Source organism: Osmia lignaria, chromosome 2, assembly GCF_051020975.1.
Source record: "Osmia lignaria lignaria isolate PbOS001 chromosome 2, iyOsmLign1, whole genome shotgun sequence".
NCBI lineage: Eukaryota > Metazoa > Arthropoda > Insecta > Hymenoptera > Megachilidae > Osmia > Osmia lignaria.
The window spans coordinates 7,562,359-7,588,203 of NC_135033.1; the positions used below are offsets into that span (position 1 = coordinate 7,562,359).

Below are 25,845 nucleotides of genomic sequence, written 5' to 3' on the forward strand. Positions count from 1 at the left end.
TGACTTTAAAGCTTTCAAATTTAAATTTACAGAACTCTGTAGCAATTGTTATCTACTGCAGTCAGTGTTGATATTCCATGATCTATAGTTACCTTGCTTTGATAAATCAGTGCAGACGATCATTGTCGTTAAAACAGAGCTCTACTCCGTATAAAGAAGATATTTATCAGTGATTCCAAAGATGTCGCGATGAGTTCAAGACCATAATCTGACCTTGGGCATTCCTCCTTTCCTTCGCCTACTTACCTGAGCCAGAATTTAATTCTCCGAACGTGATTTGCGAACGAAACAGGATGCTCAACCTAATGACCCTTAAACAAACTTAGGCTCTTCTGAAATATTATTTTAAACATGCAAAAGGGAAGTAAGAGGATTTTGAAAGTACATGAATGATTTTTATTATCATTCTACATACATTTTTGTATCTATCCTTTAAAAGAACAAAAAAAAAAAAAACAATAAAAGACTGTTTCTCTAATTTTTAAAATTTAGAAAGATGTTTAGTCTTTCTATTTCTCCTGTAATTATGTTACAACAAAAATGTCACTAAATGTAAAAATATCTATAATACTTGTACTATAATACTATTTGTAAAAATAACTTATTCCAAATCAATGGATAAGAAATAAGCGAACTTCTCTAAAATTAAGTTTTTTTCTAATCTTATATTCATCTTTGTATGTCATCGTTATAATACCATCTATAACTTGGATGCCACTTATGTATATGAATTCGTGGCTGTTTATTATCCCATCTAGGTTGTTGCGTCGAAACGTGTAACATAACTGGTCCTCGATTTTGTTCGCGATTTGGTTTTATGTTGATGTCCAATTTCGGTGTACGTGAAGGCTGATGGCCTAAGAAGTAACAATCGTTAATTAACAATAATTAGTGAAACCTTTGGATATATCAGTGACATCAAATATAGGACATATTTTAAAAATTCATTTTACCATTATTATTATCGTTTGGATGAATATTGGTCCAAACCGGTGGCCTCTGATTTTGTCCCGGAAACCGGATGCTCGTTTCTTCGGGGAACTGGCTGCTACCGGCATTTGACGAGGCAAAAGAATTTGTGGAACCGACAGAAGATGCAGCGGCTGAGGATGCATGTCCATTTTGGACATTTCCCGATGAAGAAGAAGCCGCATTGCCGAAACCAAATGCGTGACTGTTCACGTTACCTTGATTACCATGTATAGGATGATGTTGACCGACAGCTTGACTCACGGCACCAGAGGCTCCAGTTAATCCTGCGGCTAATGACATCGACTGACTTTGTGAAACGCTCCTAAAAGCAAACGCGTCTCGGTTAATCCATTTGTCAATAACGAAAATGTTCGTGTTTGTTCTATTACCAAGATATCCGGATACCCTAAAGATTCCACTTAACGTGAACACAATACGCAGTTTTATTTTAGTATAATTTTAGTATTCTATCAATTGTTCTAACTTATAATACACTAAGGATCTCTGTATAAAAGTAGAAAAACCAACATACCCAGTGAGTTCAGACAATGGTCGATTAAAACTGTTGCTTTCAGAGTAGCTAACACCTTCAGGCCCTATTTGAAAGCCTAAGGAATGCGCATTGTTTCCCGCATTTACGTTGATATTTGTTCCGATTGGAATAGACAACAATCGTCCATTCTTCATATCAGAGGTCTTGATGAGTTGCTCTGGTATAAGCTCCGGTGGTGTGTTCCATCGTCGTTCCACTTCTTTTGTAAGGGAAGTACGATCATCTACGGATTGAAATACGTTTTCACGTGACACATTCGTTACACTTTTATCGTGAATCCTTCCTTTAGCTCTTATACATACAGGATGAGTCTTACAACATAACGATTTCAAATAACTTCTAAATTATTCACTCTAGAAACAAAATTTTCCAAACGTTAGTTGCATAACTCCTGGAAGCACATGCAGTGCTACAATCACTTTCTCGTTATTTCACTTTTTTTTATCGACATATGAAGGACACTTTCAGTTTTTTGAAGGTTTGCCTAATATTTTTTCTTGAATTTGGATAAAGTATGAAATTTTGCGTTAAAAAGTGTACACTATCAGTAGACAAGTCATAGATCTTGTCATGTCACGAGATATATTCTTCTGAGAAGAAATCGTCATTTACGAAGAATATGATAAAATATATTTTTACCTGCCCACACTGCTAGCAGCACGAAACACAATAGTACAATGTAAAGGATGCTCCTGTCCATGTCTGAGAACGTTCTGACTTCGGCGTGACTGTTCTCCGCCCTTTTTCAATAAGTATGAACGACCTTAAAGTCCTTATTGATATTCATCGTGTGTCCACCCACGTAATACTCTTCGACGAATGGAGTTACAATCACGCGGTGACGCGAACGTTCGAAAGAAATGGGATTTTCAGTGAACCACCATTTGTTTATTTCACAAGCCTGCTAACAAAATACATGTAGAAAGTTTGTAGATATTTGTTAACTTAATTAATCCTCGGACAGCGGACCATGGAGAGGGCCCTAGGTTTTTGTTCCAGGTCCAATTTTAACTGAGTTCCACACAGCATTGCTTGAAAAAATTCTAACTTTTAAATTTTCCTAGAAATTCGTACTCTGATTTTCTGCATAATTTTTGTCATTAATTTTAATATAATTGAACCCATCAGTTGTACTATTAAATTATTCATAAATATGAAATTTGGCAAAAGATTTATAGTTTAGGCTTTAAATATTGATCATTTGTAATAATTCTAATTATTGGAAAAATATTGCTATATTAAAATACGTCATTGAAAATCCATGAAATAGTACTCGATTATAAGAACATACTATAAATCGTAAAATAATTGATATTACATCTGTCAATTCATTTCACGGTTTTTCATTGATTCGTAATGCTTGTTTTTTAAACATACATCTTACAATTAGTCACCTATTCTTCATCATACTTGAACCCGGAATATTATTATCACAAGAACGTCATGGATTTTAACTAACAGACTTTTGTTTTTCTAATTATTTAACAAGATTAAATGTCTTACATATGTCTTTGGAACTAATTGTTAGAATATCATTGAATTACTTTTTAGTTCAAATCATTCTAATTTTTTATCAAGCGTTGTAGCATAAAATTATGATTATTATTCCAATTTTTGCTATTGGCACACACGCGATTAAAGTAGGCATCTCCGTCAAATAAAGTAAATTTCAAAATTCCATCTTATTTCAATGAAAATATTCCAATTACTATTTTCAATACATTTTGCTTGAAATGTACCCCGCTTTGTCTCGTACAAAAATTCTAACTACGCTAATGACAGTATTATTGGCTTACTTCTGTTTTTTAATGGAAACCAGTGGGGAAAAGAATTAGCACACTTTACTGTAGTTACATTGTGATTCTTGAACGTGGTTCTCGGGCTCTCAGGTACACGTCTTGACATTGAACCCGAGAGCCAGACGTATAGTACTCCTTTACCTTCGAGCACAATAAACGCTTCTGCAAAAGGGAACAAGCCTGCTGTCCAAAGCATCTGTAGATTAATGCGCAGAAGGTAATCAACTTTCGCGATTGGGTATTCCCCGACAGCGTCAATCGATCTTACAAGAAATATATCTGGCAACCAAGTGATTAAGGATTTATGTAAAATCATCTGTTTCTCACTTATAATTGCTGAAAGCACTGTTCGATGCAATTTTCACGTGAAATTAAATAATCTTTAGGGTCACCGATAAGAAATGATATCAATTTTGATTTTAAATTCATGGAACGCTTTGTTATATAAACAACAGTATCGTATAGAAATGTGGTACAAAAATCAATTTCAATTGCTTAATTCTTGAAAACAGAAACAGATGCGAAGAATAAAAGAATGGTGCTTTGTTCCAACATCAAGTACAGTTGCATCTGTACAAACAATTGTAGATATTAGTCATCACTTTGTGAAACATTCTCCTGTTTCTTTAACTTTTTCGCGAATAATCTGAAGATAATATCTAGATACTATACAAACCAATAAATTTCAACCTTTTTTCTATTTTGCAACATGAATTAGATGTCTTTTACAAATTTCTGTACGATATTTGATAGCTGTTTTTCTCCATCATTCTCAATTTCAAGAAATGTAATTAACAAATTTCTTAATTAAAAAATGGTAAATTTTTACCATTTAAATAAATCTTGTTACAATTATGGAAGCTTCTGAAAATTAATTATTTGAAATAAAACATTTGATTTCTTTAAATAATCAATCAAGGATAACGAAGAAAAAGTACAAGATAGATTTTATTTTTAGAATGATAGATAATTACATTAAAAATTCTTATTTTTAAAAGAATAATTTTTATAATATTATTTTCGAATTAAGAAGTGTCATAGTTCAATAGTACTCAATGTTAGCGACCTCTTAACAATGTGACTGCATCACTGTACCGGAAGTGGCCGCTGCCATTGAATATTGCAAGTGGCACTGCACTTCTCCCGGAACTGTTTTGTTTCAGTACAATGTTTCAAGTCAAGTCATTCTTCTTAGGAAAAATGATAATGCCCCGGCTTCTCACCCTTCCCCATAGACATCCCTATGAAATAATGACAATGTAGGGAAAAGGGTCCCATATTGTACTTACATGGGTCTGTGGTCTCCCACCACTTGCATATGAAAATTGTACACCAAATTTCATAATACGTAATAATTAATAGTTACATTATTTTTTCTAAATTACTTTTAATATTAATCCTATTTCGGAGAAACAGTGTAAAATTTAGAAAATGAAAATAATATGAAATATGAACTTAAATTAAAATTGGAGCTCTCTTTATGGTCCGCCATCCGAGAGTTAAAATCATCAGAATTAATATTTTGAGAATTCTTGCTTCTTTTTATATTTTTCTTAACAAATTAATAAATACCAAAAAATATCAGCACACTCTGTTGAATTTAATGAAAGGAAAAATACAAATTGGATATTGTTATGAGAATTAAATCATATTCGTCATATTTCATCGTAACTAATCGTAAGAATCATGAAGTCCTGGTGGAAATTTATGCTGTAATGTTTCATCGTGTTTGTTCTACGATTGATTCTATGAAAATTGTCCGAAAGGTACAAATTTGTCGATTGCTACCCAATAATCAATCAACCACAGAATTATGGGTTATTCTAATCGATTCATCGATCGAATCATTGAGAAACTAGAAAATATTTCTTTATTCATCCTTAGGCACAGTTTTGCCCGTCTACGAAAAAACAATAGATGAACACCTACAATTATCTGCATATAATCAATTGTTACACCACGTGCAACAGGATGTAATGACGATCATGAATTGATCTATCGATTATTACTTATGAGTAATACCATGTGCAGTTTTTCATTATTGACAGTAACAATGAATTGAAATCAAATTTATATTTTAGATAATTTTGGTGACTCATTCTCCTTCATTGATTCTTATTAAAACTGTACAGGTAATTTGAATTTTAAAAGCATGACCTAAAATATATATTTTTTAGAAATAAGGAATGAAAGAAACTAAATGTTGGTTTTGAATTTAAAAAAGAAATAAGATCAATTATTGTTTATAAAAATAAATTATTATTTACAGATATCTGCTTTTAATTTTTAAAATTCCAAATACCTACGTGAACACATCATGAGATATTAATTTCAATAACATTGAAAAATGATTCAACTTTATACGATTAGTTGATAAATTCTGAAATAGTGGAATACCATTTACATTTTTAGTGGAATCAAACGGTACCTCGTATTTGTCATGAATCTGTTTTAAAAATGAAAGACTCGAGTTTTTATCGATGCAAAATATTAGCTTCTATTTTTCTTCACTGGCAAAATTAAACCATAATTTTTTTTTTACAAATAATAAGTAAATGATGCTTATTTCAATCTTTATGTATTAAATTTAAAAAAAGAATTCTATTTAAAAAAAATTTAATTGCCAACCTTAATATTATCTTGACAATACTAAATTATTCAATCTCTCGTTTACAAAAACCATTCAGCTTTGTTTTATAATTAATTTTCACAAATCCAACAGAGCGTGCCGTTTTTCACACGTCGCACATGTTCAAGTGTCAAAACCGAGGCAAGAAACGGAAGTAGATGCGCACGAATGCTATATAAGATGACGAGGCTACCAATTCCCTCAGTCATTCTCTTCCAAACTACGACACCGATAGGATCGATTTGAATTCGTGCGTTCGTTCAGTGATAAACAAGTATACGTTTTTATTGTTTTGTTTTTCCTTTGAACCTTAACCGGTCGATCGCCGATAAAATGGACATCAGACTTTTGACATTACTGTTGTTTCTTTGCGTTGCAACTTCGTTTGCGGATCTTCGTTCGCCTTTATTAAGAACACGTCGAAGTGAGTAAACAAATTGAAACAAATTCTTTTCTTCGTTGATAAACGAAAACGTACATAGACTGCTTCTTCGTGGACATATTGACACCTTGTTTTTACACGTGCATGCATTCCTAACTAAAACTTCAGTTATTAAGGACCAGTGTTGCATTACTATCTCCTTTGCAACTTCTTTGCAATTAATTTTTGTTATTAAATTTCATTTTTCAACATTCTAATTGTGAAAGAAAATCCCAAGGAGCTGAGTAAGCATTTTATTATCCCTATTTCTTCTTCCACTTATGAATAATTATGATAATCATTTATAATTTTAAATTTATTAATTTTCCATTTATAAATAATTTTATAAAAATTTAAATATTTGTAACAATATGATAAACTAATTTCTTTGTTGTATTTCTGGTTTTTGTAACAAACTTCTGTGAAGCATTGATTATTAAAATATTTTGCATAATAAACTTTTTGTTCCGTTATATGCAAAAATACATTAATTCAGTGTTTGGTCCTTAATGAGTTAACAATGAAACAGTAATTACGACGAAATAATTAATTTAATGAGTCACATTATCTTCAATGTTGTGTATAATAAGCATGATTCATTAGATACGTTCCTCGACCTTTCCAAAGACGTTTTAACTAGCGAATGTCGTTTATAAGGAAATCATCTTACACCAAGGATAAGAAGAATAGTATACAACAATAAGTTATGTAATCGTTGGGAATTTGAATCATAAGAAAATGCGGGAATTTCAGAATTATTGTGAATCTAACAGTGCGCTGTGAACCTGTGAAACGTTAATGACTTTTGGAACGATTATAACAATTTTTGAAAATTTGAAGAAACTGACTTTGCATTTATGTTGTGAAACAAGTCTGAGCTGCTATTTGTGGTACACACGTATATTTTTCCATGGAAAAAGAAAAAACAGGAATCGGCTGATATTCGAAACCGGAATCGGTTATCTGAAAAAAAAAGAAATGAAGAAATATCTGCACAAATACATCTTGTAGTTTTTCAAAATTAGTTTGTTATGAAAGCTGATAACATTTATAGGCAGTGAAGAATGCTAGAAAATTTGAAGCTATTAAAAAGATATTATGCAGTTGTATTGTGGTATAGTATGATTCAGACAACACTTCCCGAGCTCAAGGTTGAACATTTTATAATTGTGCATACAAATTGATCAGTGTTTTTAAAAGGCTGTAGATGTTCGTAACAACAATTTGAATTTTAAAAAATTTTTAATGCACTGTGTCTTAGATTTAAATAAAACAGAATATTGTATTCAATAATTGATAATGTTGCAATTTTTAAATTATTATTTTACAAGGAATCCATTCCATTTATAGTAAAATTAAATTTGATTTATTATTAATTTTTGTTTACCTAATAATTAATAATATTGTAATATTAAAAATGTTATCTTGCAAGTAAATCCATACCCCTTCATAATAAATTAAATTGAATTTTTTTCAAAGTGATGAAGATACGGTTGCATAAAAGATTTTCAACAGTTATAATATAGTGTTGAAGACCATTTTCAAATAATTTGAAGAAGATACTATTTAGCAAATATTGGTATATGTGTCATGAAGTAACGTTACAAGCGGAAGATTTTTCAATCGCGATAACATCGATAATCGATAATCGATGTTCTTAAGTGCATACAGCGTCAAATGCAGTTGATGTAATGCATTCTTCTTTGCATGTTAGTGCCATTAATACATTGCTGTGCAAAGATAATTTATCACAGCGTTTGCGAACCATGACCTCGTTTCATTTTTCACCTTGACCCTTACCGAGATACTTTCTACTTCCTTTGCTTCTATTTTATTTCCTGCTACATCATAATAACCTCAAGAAACGTACTTATGTCATATTCCAAGATAACTCTTTCTACGTAGTTTTCAGTTGTAAATAATGAAATTTAAATGGCCATAATAAATTTCTTTATAAGTTGTAAATAATAGTCAGCTTTCTGTTGCCTGCATTTATCTTAAGCAGACTGTACATGGAATTTCCTTGTAACCTCCAGACATTAATATACCGAAAATATTGTTCCAATTTGGCCTTGACAGATGCCTTATTCGGTTTCTGTTTATACATATAGAGAATCACATTCCAAGGTATACATATAATAGTGTACTGTAGTTCGTCGTTTACGCATGAGAATTGTGAAACCTGAATGGATTCTCCTCACGGCATATTAAAGTCTCAGATTGGAAACATTAAACTGTCGTAAAATAAGAAACATGACATAAATAGTGATTACAAAAAATCTTGAAATCTAGAGGTATAATAGTAATATAATACTTATTGTTAATATAAATCAAAATCATATTTTTGTAATGTAAAAATCTATGTAGTTTATTTAACCCTCGGACGGCGGACCATGGAGCGAGCCACAATTTGATTGTAAATATGAATACATATTATTTTATTGTAAATTATTGTAAATTTGCTAGTGATCCCCCTTTGGGTCATTTCTTCTTTTACTTCTATTGCAACCAGCTTTCCTTCTGTACTTGTGTCTTTTATCAAAGGAGTATCTGCACAATCTTTCTTGCATGCTTTGTCAACGTATAAATTTTCCAAAGGCAAAAGAGATAAGTATCCAAAGAAGCAAATGATAGAGATCATCAATGTAAATAATACATGTCTAGTCTAAAAGTGTCTTTCCTCGTCTATGCATGCAACTTATCGAAGTAATCTCCTAAAACCAAAGGTCTAAAAATGCATGCCAGCAGTAACCATGGAATGTACGAAATACTTACTACAGACAGACAGTGATTTGTGTTACCGAGAATCGCTAACAAAACGAAAAATGGTATTCTGTTTCTTTTCACCTACGAAGGTGGATCGCAAGAAAGTGCCACGGAACTTACTGGAATATCGAGGATAAAACGGGAGATCGACAGTTCGGAAGCTACGGAGAGTCCCACTGCTACTAAATCCGCCACAGAACCCATTACTGCCTCTACGCGGAATACGAGGAAGAAACCAGATCCCAGAAGTAAAACTACGCCTACTGCAAAGCCTACAACCACGTCGACGGATGAGCCTACAACGAAATCGGACCCTACGACTGAGTCTCCCATGCTCGAAGAGGAATTCTCATTTCCTACTCTTCCGACACCCAAGTCCAAGACACCTAAACCGAAGTCCACAACGTCTAAGCCAAAGTCTTCGAGTACTACTGGCACGACACCTGAGTCAGATTCCACGACACCTGAACCAGAATCTATAACACCTGATTCAGACTCAACGACACCTGATTCAGACTCAACGACACCTGATTCAGAGTCTACGACACCTGATTCAGACTCTACAACGCCTGAATCAGACACTACAACACCTGAATCCGAAGAGTCTCCAGATTCTAAGCCAGCTACCAAGCCCAAACCAAGGCCTACGCCATCTAGTTCGCCTAACAAGCCTAAGCCAAAACCCACGCCTTCTAGTCCATCCAACAAGCCCAAACCAAAACCCACAACTTCTAGTCCAACTACCAAGTCCAAATCAACACCCACGACTTCTAGTCCATCTGCTCAACCCAGTGGATCTACTAAACCTACGACTACACCGAAGAAGCCATTGACCACAGAAAAGCCAGATGATTCAGAATCACCTAGTCTAGGTTCACGTTTCGGTCCTGAAGAGTCGAAGCCAATGCCAGAGTCAAATCCTATGAATCCAGGTTCAAATCCTATGAATCCAAGCTCAAACCCAATGTATCCAGGCTCAAATCCAATGAATCCAGGTTCAAATCCAATGAATCCAGGTTCAGATCCTATGAATGCTGGATTTCCAAACTTCATGTTCCCGCCGTTCTTTATACCTAACCCCTTCACACCTTACAATCCGTATAATCCTTACAGTCCTTATGGTGATCCTAATGTTAACTCCATACCAAGTCCGGTTAACTATGACTGGCCGGGAACGTACACCGGAACTAATGGGGGTGCTGGAGCTGCATCGTCCTTTGCTTCTGCTTCTGCTTCTGCTTCTGCCTCAGGATCGGGCGGAGCTCCTTACGACGCTAGTTATAATAATCCAACGATTGTTGATTATCGTGGAGGATATGTCGAAAATAAACCCACTGCAGCCAATACGGTCAATGTGCCAAATATGCCTAACATGGGGCCATATGGTGGCAACGGAGGAGGTAATGTTCTATAGAAGGGGACACACTTGACCTCAGGATCGTTAGCTCGAAGAAGTATCTGTTGGATGCATGCACTGTGATAATTTTATTTTAGAGAAATTTATGAAATTCATTATTATTGATAAATTAAGCTGATCCATAGACTGTGACCTTAGTATAATAAATCAGACAGAGTAGTTGTAATTCTATTATTTTAACATTTAAGGGACAACGCTGATTGTCGGACTGCAATAATCTGTTTTATTAAAAATCGTCAAAGACAGTTAGGGGAAAAGTTGAGTGGTGTAACAGGTTCCATTTCTCATTTTCTTCGAGTGCAATTATGTACTAGAAAATACAGTTATATCTTTTTGTTTAATAATACTATGCTGTTTTCTAATCCTTCTTCAAATTTCTAAATATAATTGTGCTTAATGAAAATGAATGGAAATCGAACCATTCAACTTTCCATTCTATCATTTTCTTTTATTTTCGATAGAACAAGTATTGCAGTTCGTGCCAATTACGTAATAAGAATAGGGTCTATTAATTAAGTATATATACAAGGAGGTTACAGGGAAAACCTGTATTAGTATTATTCGGTCTTTTCCTTTTTGTTTTAAATATGTTCCTTTCATTACAAATCAGTATTGAATAATTGAATTGTTAGAAACGTGCTGTCACAAGTAGTCTACTTATACTTTGCAGGTTATTTATTTATATTTTCTTAATTTTTACAGGTGAACCGCCATTTGATCCTAGCGTCTTCGCATTTCCCGACAACAATTTCCAACAGCAAATGAACGAAAATTTCAAACGGCTCCAGGCTGAATTCCAACGACAGCAACAAGCGTAAGTTTAAAATACTTTTTATCAAAATGTATAGTAATAAATTATTTTCAATAGGCATACCACTAAATGAAATTCATAAATAAGTTCTAAACTTATATAATAAAGAAATTATAGTACCTACTTTCCTGCGGTTAGCTTATAAATGCTCCATTACTTTCTAAATAATAATATGATATAATTATAAACAGAATCTTCGAAGCAACCAATCGCATAGGCACCGATGGGGCCTCAGGTATCGGCGCACCAGGTGCACATTCCGCTTTTTCCAGTATTAATTTAGGACCCGATGGTGGCTATCAAGCTGGTGCAATTCAGCCAGTAAGTTCCAACATTTTATATATACATAAACACATAATTAATTGATCGTATGGCCGAAATTTTAAGGGCGATAATAAGGGCAAACGAAAATTACGCTTTAATCAGGAGACATCTTCTACGTATTCACAGTTTCATAATTTTTTGAATTTCCAGGTTCAGGAGCATTTCTTGTTAATAAAATTTCATTTTTATTAACGTTGCTTGCTAAAGTAGTATTTGTATATTTATTAAATATTAATATTTACAGGCTGCACCTGGAGTAGAATCTAGATTTGGCGAAAATCTACCACCACCGTCTGGAGGATCCTTTGCTGTATTCTCAGGTTCCAGTTCCAATACTATGGTTGGTCCAGATGGTAAGACGACCTCTCACAAAGTTTCCACCACGGGTGTAAACGACAATGGAAAAATTACTTTCCGCACCGTTAAAGATTAAAATGATGCATCATCGAACGGATTGACGCTTTGACGATTGAATTAACGAAACGTACCTATTATGCCCTTTCTTTTAAACAATGATCCTCTGTAACTGAGGATTACAAATAACATTTAAAATACTATAAAAATATTCTATTTAGGTGAAATTCGAAATATGAAAGAGATAAGATTGTCTACAGTTTTGGTAATCAGTAGACTTATTGTAGATTGAATTTAATTTTAAAAAGTAGAACACATGATCAACATTTCCAAAATAAAATAAATAATTCTCAAGAGACTATTTCTTATAATTAGATTATTATTCATGATTGTTCTATGTACTCACTTATTTCATATGGTAGGTATATTTTTTGCACATATTTCAATCTCAAGGTACGTCCTGTGGAATATCAAATTTTTAAATAAATATTTTTAAATAATGGAGAATAATACTTGCAATGAGAAAGTTAAATTACTTCTTATTCGTTTAACTAAATTTTGTTAACTTAATGATTATTTTTAATCACTGATTTATTAGATGAAAATCCATTATCTATTATCTGAACACTTTTTGACTATAAATTTATGATGAAAATAATAACACCAAATATTTTAAGATTTTTTAAACATCCATCCCGGAACCAAGATTCGCCATCTTGATAACAAATTTAAATTTGAAATATATTAAGTTACTTTTTTAATTACAATAAATCTAATTTAAGAAATTATGTAATGTATAAACTATCTCGAAATCTTTCAATCTTGCCAATATATTCTTTAGAGTAAAATTATTATAGTAAAAGGATAAATATTATTCTTTTATATAGTTAATGTACAATGTAAAATACGTTTAATTATAATAAATTAACAGTAGATCAATATCAGAAAGTCTAAAATAGTAGTAATATTTTAAACTACACTTAACCCTCTGTAGGCAAACTGGGTTTTTTATGCCCAGTCATATTTCGTTTATGGCTTTGGGCTTCTAAAGAATTCTAGGACACTTATTAAAATCCCTGCTGTAGTTTATGATCGTCCATTATCTACAATATTAACAAGTTTTTTAATAAAAATAAAAATCCAAGGGTGAACACCCTAGATTGCCTACAGAAGGTAAATCTAATTTTAATCTTACAACAAATACCGTCCATAGAAATTGTCCTTTCCATATACAGGATGTCCTAAAAAAATATGCACCATGAAAATAAAAAATTCTCAATCCAGTATATAGATATTTACTAATTATTAAAAATATACTAATTACAAAAACATCACTTCGCTTCTCCTAAAAATAATAATAGAAATTGAATTTTGCGCATCGATGATAAAAGGAAAGAAATTAATGTTTTAAGTAGATTGAACAAATGTGGCACGAATACCAAGATTAATCAGGTTAATCATACTCTGTGCCAAATTGCTCAAATGGAATGTAAAGTCATAAAAATGTGTAACGTCGCTCTTATTGAAAAGAACCCTCATATCTGAAAGAAAAAGACACTCGAGATCCATGAACGACATCGTACTGCTCTTTCGACGCGAGAATTACTACTCTAAAATGCACCCCGTTTCAATATATGATCACATCCAGCATGTGGGGATTAAAGTGGCTTTAAATTCCCTTGTTTACATCTACATAGAATATTTGACTAAGCTTCTATGGAGAGAGATGCGAAAGATCATTGAAATTCATTAATACCCTTACAAATCCTTCGATCGTTGTTGTAATTTAATTGAAACAAATAAAATGTATAAAAATTATGTACAATATGGAGCAAAGTAGGCTACCCAAGGAAAAGTGGCAATATAGAAAAAGCAGGAATTCTCAAAATCCTAATTTTAACGATATTGATATTAAAAGTAATTTAGAAACAAAATAATATGATTTTTAATTAGTGTATAATCAAGTCAATCTCCTCGTGGACGCTTAAGGAGCGTCCATTCCCCATTTTCCTGGGGAAGCCTGCTATGCTCGATGCTGTACTTTCTAATTTCCCTATCGGAAATAACATACCTAAGAATTCCTATAAGTAGATAATTTAGTACTATTCGGAAAGGACGATTAATCTCGTTCGCCCTATTAAACATTGCCCAACCTAACCGTTGGTTATAGTGTTTTTCACGCTTTCGTACGGCAACATCCGGTTTCCCAAGAACTACCGTCAGTCAGACGTATTTACTGTCGATGGAGCGTGAAAAACGAAGTGATTAATGTACCATGTCTAATCAGACTGGCATTTATTGGGGAATCACGAAAGCACACGGTACCTATCGTGTGAAATTAAATTTCGAAATTAGAGAAATAATATTTTGGACCTATAATTATTTCTTGTTAAGTCCATCTTTCTATATTTTTAGTAATCCAAAATTCTAAAAATAATTCATAATTAATCACAGAAGAAGCGCAAAAGAATAAAAATCTACCAAAAGAGAGGAACAGACGAAGGGGATAATTAAGAATTCCTGGAAAACCGTTGTTTATCACGTGAAATGTATCCGATTACACGCGAAACAGAAGAAGCCAGAGACTCCCGAAAATTAGACGTTAGGCTCATCTGTCATTTTAAACAAGACGTCAGAGAAGTGCCGTTAATTTTGTCACCCGTTGCAGAGTGCACAAATTACAAGACTCGTTTACGAGGCGATATCTCACGATTTGATAAACGGTTTCCGAGAAAACAAAAACTCTTTCGGCATCGTGCACTCCCTCCGGTTCTGTTGCTTCAACCAAGCTGGAAGAATCGCCAGAAATAACTTGCTCGTAGGGTTTCATTGCAGCCTCGGTCGCAAAAGAGAAGAGATCTACAACGAAGAAACAGCAACATCGTTTATCAATCAATTTATTGTGATCATAACACCTGTGATTTGTACATTACATCGTTCTTCCTACCTCGTCGCTTCTATTTTATTATGTACCCAAATTCCTTCAAGGTTTATTTGTATTTAAAGGGAATAAAAGGGGATATTGGTGCACTTATCTTAACAATTTGTATCTTAAAAAATTGCTCCCCATATTACGGTACCAAAAAATTGGTTCTGATTTGTTTTATAAGATTCAATGGTCAGGTATCTCCATAATAACTTATTAACAATGGGCCATTGAAAATAAATGTTGTTTCCCTGCGGCTCGGGGATCAGAATACGGCCACGGTAACCCCTGCCTGTCGTAAGAGGCGACTAAAAGGGGCACACGAATCCTTTTGGTTTTGAAACTCAATGTTTTATTTAATTAATCAAAGTAGTTACAAGGATTCCGTGAACACCATCTCTGGGAGATATACCCATGCATTACTAGGCCTTTCAAGGCGCAGTTTAGAATGTGGCGCACATCCATACGTTCCATTTAATAAACTGCAGTCCTTTTGCCTATACTATGGGCGTCCGTCAATCTGACACGTTGGATGCAACGTGTTGGACGGGCGGGTAGCGCTCTTAGCGAAGAGGTGCATCCTTTCCTAGGCGGGGTGGGTGGTATGTAGCGTCGGGCGTAAGTCCAGGGGGCCCGAAAACCTCCGTTGCCAGCCGATATTAGAAGTGTACCATTTTTGCGTCATTGTTGCTCTATTTTGCTTTTCAGTATTTGCTCTTCAAGCATTGTAGAAAGCTCTTCGTTCTTACTTCTAATTCATTCTGTCCCGTTCACGGTTCTCGATCCTAAACACTCATCATTCACACTCATCATTCATCAGTATAGTGAAATATTAGCCCGTTAGATGTTTATGTACTAGTCATGTTTTTAGATCAGGATTTTCTATTTTAATTAGTGTTGCGAAAAATTTCCAACGCGAGAGTAAATATGACGATGCACTGACTAGTATTTGGTGGGAATCCTTTTGGTTTTTAAACTCAATCCAATATTTTATTTATTTAATCAAATTAGTTACAAGGATTCCGCGGCATAAGACCGTGAAACACCATCTCATGGGAGATAAACCCATGCATTACTAGGCCTTTGCAGGCGCAGCTTTAGAATACGGAACATATGAAAATATGTTACCATATTCTAAACTGTAGTCCTTTTGTCTATACTATGGGCGTCCGTCAATCTGACACCGTTGGATGCAACGTGTTGGACGGGCGGGTAGCGCTCTTAGCGAAGGGGTGCATCCTGTCCTGGCGTTACGACGTCCAGGCGGGGTGGGTGGTATGTAGCGTCGGGCGCAAGTCCAGGGGGCCTAAGAACCTCCGTTGCCAACTGATATTAGCAGTGCACCATGTTTTATGTCATAGTTGCTCAATTTTGCTTTTCTGTATTTGCTCTCCAAGCTTTATATTTGCAAAGTCGAATCACTTTTATTAAAAATAAAACCCCCTGGGGGGGCCAGCCCATATACTGAATCGGAGCCGTGAAATTTCGCCGATATTCTTACTTTTAAGAAAGTGAGAATATCATCTTTAGTTTTTGCTGATCATACGTTTTAGCTTAGGCATTTCAGCACACATGAAGAAAACTGGTAGGTGAAAATACCTTTGGCCTTGTTCATTTTTATGCCCAAAGCTCATTCGGGTACTTAGAGGACGGTGGACAAGGTTTAGTTTTAAGTGTAATACATTTTGGCGACTGACATAAGTAGTGAACCAATAGTGAACCACGATAGAAGTTCCACATGTGTGTGTGTGGTTAGGATGTGGAATTTGTATCGTTTATTAACAATCTTAACTTACTATAACATTACAAAATACTTATCAAGAATAAATTGAAAAATTTTTACATTAGATAATTCAATAGAGTACGAAAATGAAATGTATTACTTTAGCATAATGTTCACTATTATTTGTCAGTCGATTTCAGCAAAAAGGTATGATTTTATTAGAGTGTGAAAGTTGAATTGAACTCGGGTGTCGGAGGCGTCCCGGGACGTTCTCCCTAGGTGTAGGCATTTTTGCACCCGGGTGGTTGTATGAGAACCGTGGAGTGAATTTTTGTGAGAATGATTTTTGCCCTTTTTTAAATATAGCGATAGGCAGGCAGGTAGTTTACTTCTGGTGTGATTGAGTTTAGTTTATAAGTAGGCAGGGCCAGAGCAAGCTTTCATGTTTCTCTTCGTATTCTCCTCTAATACGTGAGAAGCTTGTATCTGGGGTTGGGAAACCAAAAATCAAGAGAAAAGATGAAAATGCAATTTAATTAATTTAGCATTCTCTCTTGATTTTTTCAAGGCCAAGCCTTATTAGTTTTTAAGTCGTAGTCGTGGTACTAGACCCGATTACAAAAATGAAGCATTAAAGTGAAAGTGCAGTGAAGTGAAGTGAAGTGAAATTAAAAAGTGTTTTGTGCTTGGACATTTGCATAAATTGTACAGGTATGCGAGTAGCGATTCAAGGAATCGTTGCTCGTTTACGTGTTACGTTTTTACAAATGTCTGAGCAAACGTAAAGTTTTCGCGAGTGATTTTTGTGAGGCTATTGCCGAAGAAAGAAGAGGCTATATGCTGAAGAGCCCCGGCAAAATTTGCCCAGAAGAGGGGAACTACTAATGGCTCTCCATCTTCGGATGGACAGTCATTCTGTCACTATGCTCGCTAATTTGTTTTTTCATTTTTTGTGTTTTTCCTTGAACGGTATGAATAATATCGTCCAAGACGTATTGAACTCGACATTTTACGAGTTCAATACCCAGCTCGTTGACTGGTCAACTCGCGATTTTATTTCCGCTATTTCTTTTTCGTTTATTGCTTTATTGAAATAAATTATTCTGTTCTTATTTTAATTATGTTCTATTTATTTAAAACATACCCTGAGATTGTAATGGTAATTATATTTTCTGTTGTCAGCATTTTTCATTTCAATTGTAATCGAAATTATGATGTTAATTATATTTTCTATTTCAGCATTTTATTGTTGAATTGTTATTTTGTTAATTGTTACAGAAATTATGATGTTAATTATATTTTCTATTTCAGCATTTTATTGTTGAATTGTTATTTTGTTAATTATTACAGATATTATGATGTTAATTATATTTTCTATTTCAGCATTTTATTGTTGAATTGTTATTTTGTTAATTATTACAGATATTATGATGTTAATTATATTTTCTATTTCCGCATTTTATTGTTGAATTATTATTTTCTCAATTGTTTCTGATATTAGGATGTTAATTCCATTTTCTATTTCAAGATTGTATTGTTTAAATTTTTATTTTATGTTGTCTGTTTTGAATGGTTTCACGTTATTGTATATCTAATCCTAATAATTATGTTTTCCGTTACAGCATTTTATTGTTAAATTATTATTATTTTCTTAATTGTTTCTGATATTAGGATGTTAATTTTATTTTCTATTTCAAGATTGTATTGTTTAAATTTTTATTTTATGTTGTCTGCTTTGAATGGTTTCACGTTCTTATGATTTTAGGATGGGTCACTAACGTAGCCACCTCCATGTGGTGTGACCTGGTAATTGATATCGTTTTCTAAAGATAACTTTTAGAAAGCGATATCAAGCTAAGAGCTACGATAAAAAGATTTATATATTTTTTAATTGGGAAACAATAGTTTAAATTCAGAAAAGTATTTTCGGGATTGCAATATTACCATATAGAACGTATAACTATAGTAATTTTATAGTTCCTGAAAAAGGAACTTGTATGATTTTTGACTAATTACAAATGACTAATTACCTCCTTCTTTTCGATGTCGGTTAAAAATAAAATGAAAAGAAAATCACAAAATATGGAATTTACAAAGAACGAAGTTGTTTAAAACGCAATGGTAGAAAGAAATCAACCCTAGCGAAGATATTTCAAGCAGAGACGTTGTACATTGGAAAGGCCATGACTTTATCCATGACTCTGGTCAGACGCCAGATCTCGCTCTTGTCCACAGAACACATAATTTTTGCTTTTCATTTGATAGAAATTCGCTACGTTGACTAACAAATATTTTTCTTATAACAATTTTCAAGAGGAATTCACTATTGAATGAAAGTAAAAATTTGCATAAATGGTGGGTGGATGGGATGAAGTAGGGCGGGTCTTCAAACCACAGCAACCTCCTCGTGGTGAGAACTGGGCAATCGTTATTATTTGATGACTAATTAATAACTGTATCATTATTTCTATGGTACATTTATTAATTATACAGGAAATAATACAAGCGAATTGGCTGCGAAATTTATGCTTTTTTTTTAATTTAATCTCTGTTATATATTTTTCAGGGACTATGCCTTTCAGATTCTGAAGTGTATCACATTGCAACTACAATTTTACGGAACGAAAATTAATAATAATGAATGCATGGTCAGTATTGTTTAATTATGTACTTATTCATATAGCTATCGTAGCACCCACGTGTCATTTAGCATGCCGTTAGTTGATAGGGTTGATAGCATGCGATAATTGAGGTGGCGCTTAAATCAGTTTCTGTTCGGCCTAATTTTCGATGAAACGTTGACTGTTTTACCGACGCGGAATTCGAAGTTCGGCCTCGACTCTCGCATCCTGTTTCGCACCATTTCTCTCTAACTCGATACTTGTCGAGCGTCACCTTTTTCAAAAAGTGGCGCGAAACTAATCGTCGTATAATTCGCAAGTGATCGACCCATCGGCATCGTTTATTTCACGATTTCATTTATTATATAGCATTTTACAAATTAATAGTCGCCACGACACAACACTTCGTATGGCGACCAGTTTCACGATCCCATCAGATCCGAGAAAAATGAAGTTTTAATGAAGCAAATCATACACCAATCCAGTAGAAATAACAGCAAATTAAATTAAAATCGCTGATACAATATTACAGTCGAATACACACCAATAAACATTAATATTCAAAGGCAAACAAACGTAGGCCATACAAAAATTTCTCATAGGATATGCGTGAATAATCATCTCGCTTGGTTAAAAACGGAGGCAACAGATATCCATGAAATAGTTGGAGCGTAAATTATTGGATGCACGTATCACAATAGTGGTTGAATTAAACAAATAATAGGCGCGGGATGAGGTCGCGTGTTAGCTCTGTTTCTAACACTTTGTCACGTGTCTCTCGTGCAAACAGACACCGTACAATTGTCGAAGCTGCGGGACATGTCATCAGCGATCTATTGTGTATCAGAGAATCCCACGAATCGCCCCACGGATCCCGTAGAAAAGGGGATGCATAAATATCTATTACGTGTACAATGTCCATCCATGATTGCACAATATTTTTTGGCTTAAAATAGAGGCTGCCTAAAGTAAACAATGGACTGTAATATCCAGGGAAGTACGAAGGCTTTAGATGATTTTAAAAGGCGTGTATCTTTCTATTAGAACGTTAATAAGAGGTAACAAGTATCGTTCTTTGCTCTGGGAATAGGTGTTCTCGTAATCGGCACGATCGTCGGCGATAAATTAAAATGCGGCCGAATCTAAATCAGGATCTAGGTAGGTAAACAAAGGCCTCGTCGGGGAGGGGTAGGCCAGGGTATCACCCCCCTTTCAAATTTATCCGGCTATCCTTTTTATCTTGAACTGCTCTTACGCACGAAATAAAGCGAAGGATGGAGGATGATGGAAAGAGGGAGAAGAGATATCTGCAGAATGAGAAGATGGAGGATGCGCGATCAACTCTCCGGGGCCAGATATCCTCGTGGGCCCTTCGGTTTTCGAGCAGCACCGGCCCCTAATAACAGGGTACACCGAGGCTAAACAAACATACACGCCCCTGGCATCTTTCGTTGAAAGAACACACGAGAAGAAATGTAAAAAAAAAAAATGAAAGAGAAAAAGAAACAATTTAGCTACGCCACTTAAAAGATGCATAAGCTGAGGTATGATAGGCAGCGAAAAAGTTAACAAGGAATCAAGCGTGTACATGCCTCGTTTCGTTGAGACATAAGATGGAGTTATAATCTTGATCATTTGAAATATTTTCGTTAATTATTAAAAAAGAAAATGAATATAAAGAAGGCAAGTTTGATTTGAAAGATTGTACTCTTGATACTGAATGTCGATCTTGTACCACTTCGCCATTTCTTAAAATGAAAGCTGAAATGTACGTGCCGAGCTTGGAAGGATCTTAAAGCTTGCCATGTAATTAGGGGAAGTGAAGAACAAAAGAGAATGGAATGGTAGACATTTCGGTATTGTTTCCGTACAGACAGTGGTACTGTACTTGCACTTACAGCTTTCAATATTTTTCAAAAATATTGGTAGAACGCTGCTCTCTTTATTTAAAAGCAGAGTATGTTTATTTTTAATTTAAGAAAAAGAGATTTAATTAAAGAATTAAAAGAGATTAATTTAAGATAAAGAACAATTTCTGATTATTTTTTATACAGATAAATGAAATATGAACCCAAAAAGATCGTAGGGTATGTGACACTTAACTCTCGGACGGCGGACCATGAAGAGAACCTACAATTTTAATTTTCTTCGTTCCTGTATCACTGGATTAAAATAAAATTCCTACTCTAAACTGATAAGTCACATTCAAAGTGTAAAACATTTGAAAAATCTCACACGAGTTTCTTTATCAATATGGAAATAAACAGTGTGAAAGTTAAATGTTTGAAGGGTCTGTCCATTTGTCTCTAACACGTGCAAAAGAGCAGAGAAGAGATGCGCAAAATGCGAGAGTACGAGGATTTGTGTAAAAAATATACGAAGAAGAAGAAGGGTGTAAGAAAGAAGAAAGAGAAAAGCAAGGTAGATGAGACAAGAGGCATTCTGGTTTGTGGGCACAGCCGCTGCCTGCAGCCCACAATTATGATAATAGCCCCTGAGTCCTGAGTCTTGTTAGTCCAACGTGCAGCCAGCTTCTTTTATCTATATTTTTTTATTTGCAGGGCCCACCCTTCTGTACCCCTTGCCTACCGCAATTTCTACTTTCACTCCTTTGCTCCGTGGCGAGGTCAGGTGGAATCGAACTGATCGGATTTTACAGAAGAAAATAACTTTTTGGTATTTTACAATTTACTTTTACAAATTACTTTTTTTATAAATATATTGTAAAAAAAATATCTCCAGAAAATTTGAGAAAAATCTTCACTTTAATCCTTCTTTGAAGTATGAGGGTCACAGTGGCTTCCCAAAATTATTTGAAAATTATTTTAGCAAATTTCAAAATTTAGAAAGTAAATTAATTTACACTTGCTAATTTAGTAAAATGGTGGTTGAACAAAATAAAAGCCCTAAGAAGTCATTTTGGAAATAAATTAAAAAATTCAAAGCAGGATTAAAATCGAATAATAACTAAAATCCTTTCGCAATATTCAGTAATAAATAATACAATTTTATTTATAAAATTTAATTTACAATAAATTATAAATATTCACCCCATATCTAACATTCCATTTTCTTTTCTTTCAGAGCTATTGAATCGTGTATGCGATTAACGAACGTGACCAGAAACAATGGGCACGTAAGGTGTGATTAATACGTACAAACGTTGCTGGTGTATTAATTAAAATTAAACGTATTCCCTTGAACTATACGATCCGAAGTTGTGCGGAACGCTTTTGCATTTCGATTGAATGCGGCTAGGAAAAGAGCAGCAAGGAATAAGAATACAAACGGCAAAGAGTCGACGCCGGGCGCGAGTACAAGGAGCGGGTGCACGGCACACACGTATACCTATAGTACGTTCGCGTCTGTAAACGTTGTAAAAGGCGGTAGCAAACGGAGCACGCTTTAATCCACTTTTCAGCACACCGTCGGGGCCTTTTGACTGTGCGGAAAGCGTTAATTGGAGACTGCGTCACGATCAGGCAAAGGAAGCCTTTCAAAGCGGAAATCTCCGTGTGATACTGCCTGCAGACTTTTTGTTTTTCAGGATAAGTAGAAAACGCTGTTTCTTCTTACGCGTCACTCGTGTAGATCCGAACGTATCATCAATGTTAGTTTTCTCAATGTCCTACCAAAGCGACATAAAGCTCTGTTGAATGTTCGCGACATTATATCATCCCTCTAATGATGTATTATTGCAGAGGCATCATAGGTTACGAGACCCCGGGACTAGTCAATGAGACCTCCAGTTTAAGTCAATCTAAATGCTAACCATAGAATTTACTGAAACATCGCTATAGGTACCAAAGGATCCAAATACAGCATTGAATTATATTGTATTTTGTTATTGTTCCTTTTTTCTTTTGTAATATAAGAGAATTCTAGGCATTCTAATTTCATAATTCTTTGAACTAGATGATACTGATCAACTGATGGAAATCACACTGGGAAATATATTTGCAAAATCCTAAGGTACTTATAATTTTCTTTTTTTGTCATTTGCGCAGAAATTCTTTGAAATAAAAATTACTTTCAAGGACGTTGTAGTTCTAAGAAAATTTTCAAAATATCTGAAAAAGGGAAGATACATGCGGTAGTTTAAAATTGAAAATAAAATTTTAAAGATGTTTCCGCTCCTTCAAGTTGTTCAGCAATCACTGCTAGGGTAAATTTAGATAAAACAGGAACCTGGCTGGCATCATCGTGATATACGACTGTTTTTCCAGATTATGGCCGACAAAGGAATTTGTCTTGATTTAAGCGAAGCACCCTGTATTTGCTCGAGATTAAATGGAGTTTTCATACCACAGGTTACAGCATCATCTCTTTATATACTATTCAAAATTATTATAAATATTCTTGGAAATGCTTACATTTCCAAATAAATTTTGCAAGTAAAACTTCAGTAATTCAATTATTTCAATTTCAAGTCAAAATAGAAATGATATTATTTTAGAATTAAATCATAAAAATAGAATTTGGACTAGGTATTACAGTTATTACAAGATTGTGTAATTTTTCTATAGTTTATTGCAAAGTTTATCGTTCATAATATAAATTTAATTGAAAAATTACTTCTGAATAATTTATTCACTTCCTGGTTACAGTTACGAGATGCGCATCGATAAATGCCTATATATCACGTTTCGATGCTGGAGTAGGGCGCTTTCAGCAGCATCGATAAAATATAAAGTAATGACGAACTTAACCACATAATGGTTGAGATTAAGTTAATGAGCGTACGACGAGAATATTGAGAAGAAAATAAAAGATGGTGAACGAATTTGCGTGTTTTATAGGCAGCTGCCAATAGTCGTGATTGGTCTCGCAGGGAACACGTTCATGCAATACCTCTTGCAATGCTCGTTCTGCATAAAAGTAATCATCGTCCCTTTTTCTCATCATTTTCAGCTGTGTTGTATCTCTTTTATGGAAGCTTTTCAATCAGCTTTAAATTTGCAAAATATGTTTACTGGTTCCATACTTTATACTTTGTGTTTTATCTTTTATCGTTAAGGCAGAGGTTACTCTGTTATTTTATTCATGACTTCATAATAATCACCTTTCATAATTAAGAACGTATCGAAAGGTAAGAGGAATTTAAAGTTTAGATTTAATATATGTATAATATTCCAGTCTTAATTAAAATCTTTATTTATGTACTTTTGATAATCTTCATATGGTTATCTATGTCAGCGATCCGGATTTACTGCAATATTATATCCGCGATTTTCTATTTTATTGGTAGACAGTTCGATGCGATGGCTTTTTTTATTTTTATCTGGATCATGGATCAAGTCTGGTACTCCAATTTTAATTCTCCCCTTAGTTACCGCTACACGAAAGACCGAGACCATCCGATCTACACGACGCCTGAAACGAGCGATTCTCGTAGGTAGACTTCGGCCGAGCTCGGGCGGGCTCGACTAGTTTCGGCACGCCAAGCCTGCGTCGACCCCAGTCAACCCATGGCGGTCGGAGCACATAACTGGTTGTGACTTTCATGAGGCAAGTACCTCGCGCGCTCTCGTGTGTGCATTTTCGTTCAATCTTCCGTCTTTTGTTTAATATTTTTATTATACAGACTGTCAAGCGAGCTAATAAATCGTTTCGAATTGTTTCGTCGATGTTTTTCAATCGTAATACGTAGGTGTCGTTATATACGATCCGAAAAGTAGTTCATACGACGAACTGTCAAAATTCGGTTCAGTTAGAAGTAATCGTGCAGTATTATCGAGATTATAACACTCTTTAATCCGTTTGGAAACATTGCAATAGAACGACGTGATGTCACGTGCGCCTACAGTAGTAAAACAACGATACACGTTACCCACGTACCATGAATCCAGTTAGAAGAGTTTAACGTTGTTTATAGCGTAACGTAACGCGTGTTTCGGAGTAACCTAGTATATACGACCGGTTAAACACGTGGTGGACACGATGCTTCTTAAATTGGCAGTATTACTGTTCGTATTCTACGTGCAGCCAGGTGCAAGTTACTTCAACCTATTCCTTAGCCAAGCAGAAGTGCGGAAACTAATGGGTAAGTCACAGTACAGTTTTTTTACAGTTGTTTTCACGGTTTAGTGGATCGTTTATGCTTCATTCATTATGTCTCGCTTCATCCTTAAATAGTAAGGTGCAACTAGTGCTGCACATATGGTAAAATGGAGCCAAGTAAACCCTCCTAAATGTTACATATTTACTTTGTTGTTGTGAAATTTAATTTTTGTTTTAAGTATAGATATTTTAGAATAAGCAACAATATAATATCTAAGATTTTATTTTTTAAATTAATTTTTTACCATGAAAGATACGACAAACAATATATCTTAATGATATTAATAATGTACTAATTAATTAGTTTCATTCATTGTGGTATTGCTATAAAATAGTGGGTTACAAACATTTTGAAAAATTTTTTATTTAAGTTTCTTTAAAATGGAAGAAAATAAATAAATTATAGGTATTCTATATTATAGACTTATTTTCCCATGTAGAATCATCTGCCACTTGTGCTATATATTAC

The 25,845-nt window shown here is 34.3% G+C and overlaps 3 protein-coding genes across 9 annotated transcripts in view; 2 read left to right on the top strand and 1 right to left on the bottom strand.

Annotated features, from left to right (window-relative positions):
- Nucleotides 1-455: 455 nt before the first annotated feature.
- On the bottom strand, nucleotides 456-3,761 carry LOC117607126 (uncharacterized). Of its 2 annotated transcripts, XM_076692275.1 has the most exons (5): nucleotides 3,322-3,761; nucleotides 2,165-2,429; nucleotides 1,505-1,748; nucleotides 954-1,294; nucleotides 456-857 (listed from the first exon to the last, which is right to left on the bottom strand). In XM_076692275.1, exons 2-5 carry the CDS (start codon nucleotides 2,223-2,225, stop codon nucleotides 670-672), a joined length of 834 nt encoding a protein of 277 aa, XP_076548390.1. In that variant the 5' UTR covers nucleotides 2,226-2,429; nucleotides 3,322-3,761; the 3' UTR covers nucleotides 456-669. The 2 variants fall into 2 exon arrangements, with proteins under 2 accessions (XP_076548390.1, XP_034186304.2); XM_034330413.2 differs by lacking the exon at nucleotides 3,322-3,761 and having other exon boundaries at nucleotides 2,165-2,670.
- A 2,375-nt stretch (nucleotides 3,762-6,136) lies between these two features.
- Nucleotides 6,137-12,987, top strand: LOC117607118 (uncharacterized). Its single transcript, XM_034330404.2, has 5 exons — nucleotides 6,137-6,377; nucleotides 9,230-10,540; nucleotides 11,260-11,371; nucleotides 11,560-11,689; nucleotides 11,937-12,987. The coding sequence occupies exons 1-5, from the start codon at nucleotides 6,287-6,289 to the stop codon at nucleotides 12,123-12,125; spliced, it is 1,833 nt and encodes a 610-aa protein (XP_034186295.2). The 5' UTR covers nucleotides 6,137-6,286; the 3' UTR covers nucleotides 12,126-12,987.
- A 5,488-nt stretch (nucleotides 12,988-18,475) lies between these two features.
- dnt (tyrosine-protein kinase Dnt) overlaps nucleotides 18,476-25,845 on the top strand; it is a 30,612-nt gene continuing 23,242 nt past the window's right edge. The window contains exons 1-11 of one of the 6 annotated variants that reach the window (XM_034329926.2): nucleotides 18,476-19,105; nucleotides 19,262-19,343; nucleotides 20,407-20,474; nucleotides 20,585-21,273; nucleotides 21,371-21,737; nucleotides 21,878-21,992; nucleotides 22,401-22,926; nucleotides 23,018-23,116; nucleotides 23,232-23,288; nucleotides 23,543-23,626; nucleotides 23,924-25,359. In XM_034329926.2, coding sequence (XP_034185817.1) covers nucleotides 25,257-25,359 — 103 coding nt within the window. In that variant the 5' untranslated portion in view covers nucleotides 18,476-19,105; nucleotides 19,262-19,343; nucleotides 20,407-20,474; ... (6 more) ...; nucleotides 23,543-23,626; nucleotides 23,924-25,256. Of the gene's footprint in view, nucleotides 19,106-19,261; nucleotides 19,344-19,427; nucleotides 21,274-21,370; nucleotides 21,738-21,877; nucleotides 21,993-22,400; nucleotides 22,927-23,006; nucleotides 23,153-23,231; nucleotides 23,289-23,542; nucleotides 23,627-23,923; nucleotides 25,360-25,845 lie in introns of those variants that run through there. The other 5 variants (XM_076689491.1, XM_076689502.1, XM_034329928.2 and 2 more) reach the window with 5 other exon arrangements.

Bases quoted from the DNA above. Each gene is read 5' to 3' on its own strand.
- LOC117607118 (XM_034330404.2), top strand. From the start codon at position 6,287: ATGGACATCAGACTTTTGACATTACTGTTGTTTCTTTGCGTTGCAACT. The intron at 10,541-11,259 runs GTAATGTTCTAT...TAATTTTTACAG, and splicing joins ATATGGTGGCAACGGAGGAG to GTGAACCGCCATTTGATCCT. The intron at 11,372-11,559 runs GTAAGTTTAAAA...AATTATAAACAG, and splicing joins TTCCAACGACAGCAACAAGC to AATCTTCGAAGCAACCAATC.
- LOC117607126 (XM_076692275.1), bottom strand. From the start codon at position 2,225: ATGGACAGGAGCATCCTTTACATTGTACTATTGTGTTTCGTGCTGCTA. The intron at 1,749-2,164 runs GTAAAAATATAT...TTCAATCCGTAG, and splicing joins GCTGCTAGCAGTGTGGGCAG to ATGATCGTACTTCCCTTACA. The intron at 858-953 runs GTAAAATGAATT...GTTACTTCTTAG, and splicing joins TCCAAACGATAATAATAATG to GCCATCAGCCTTCACGTACA.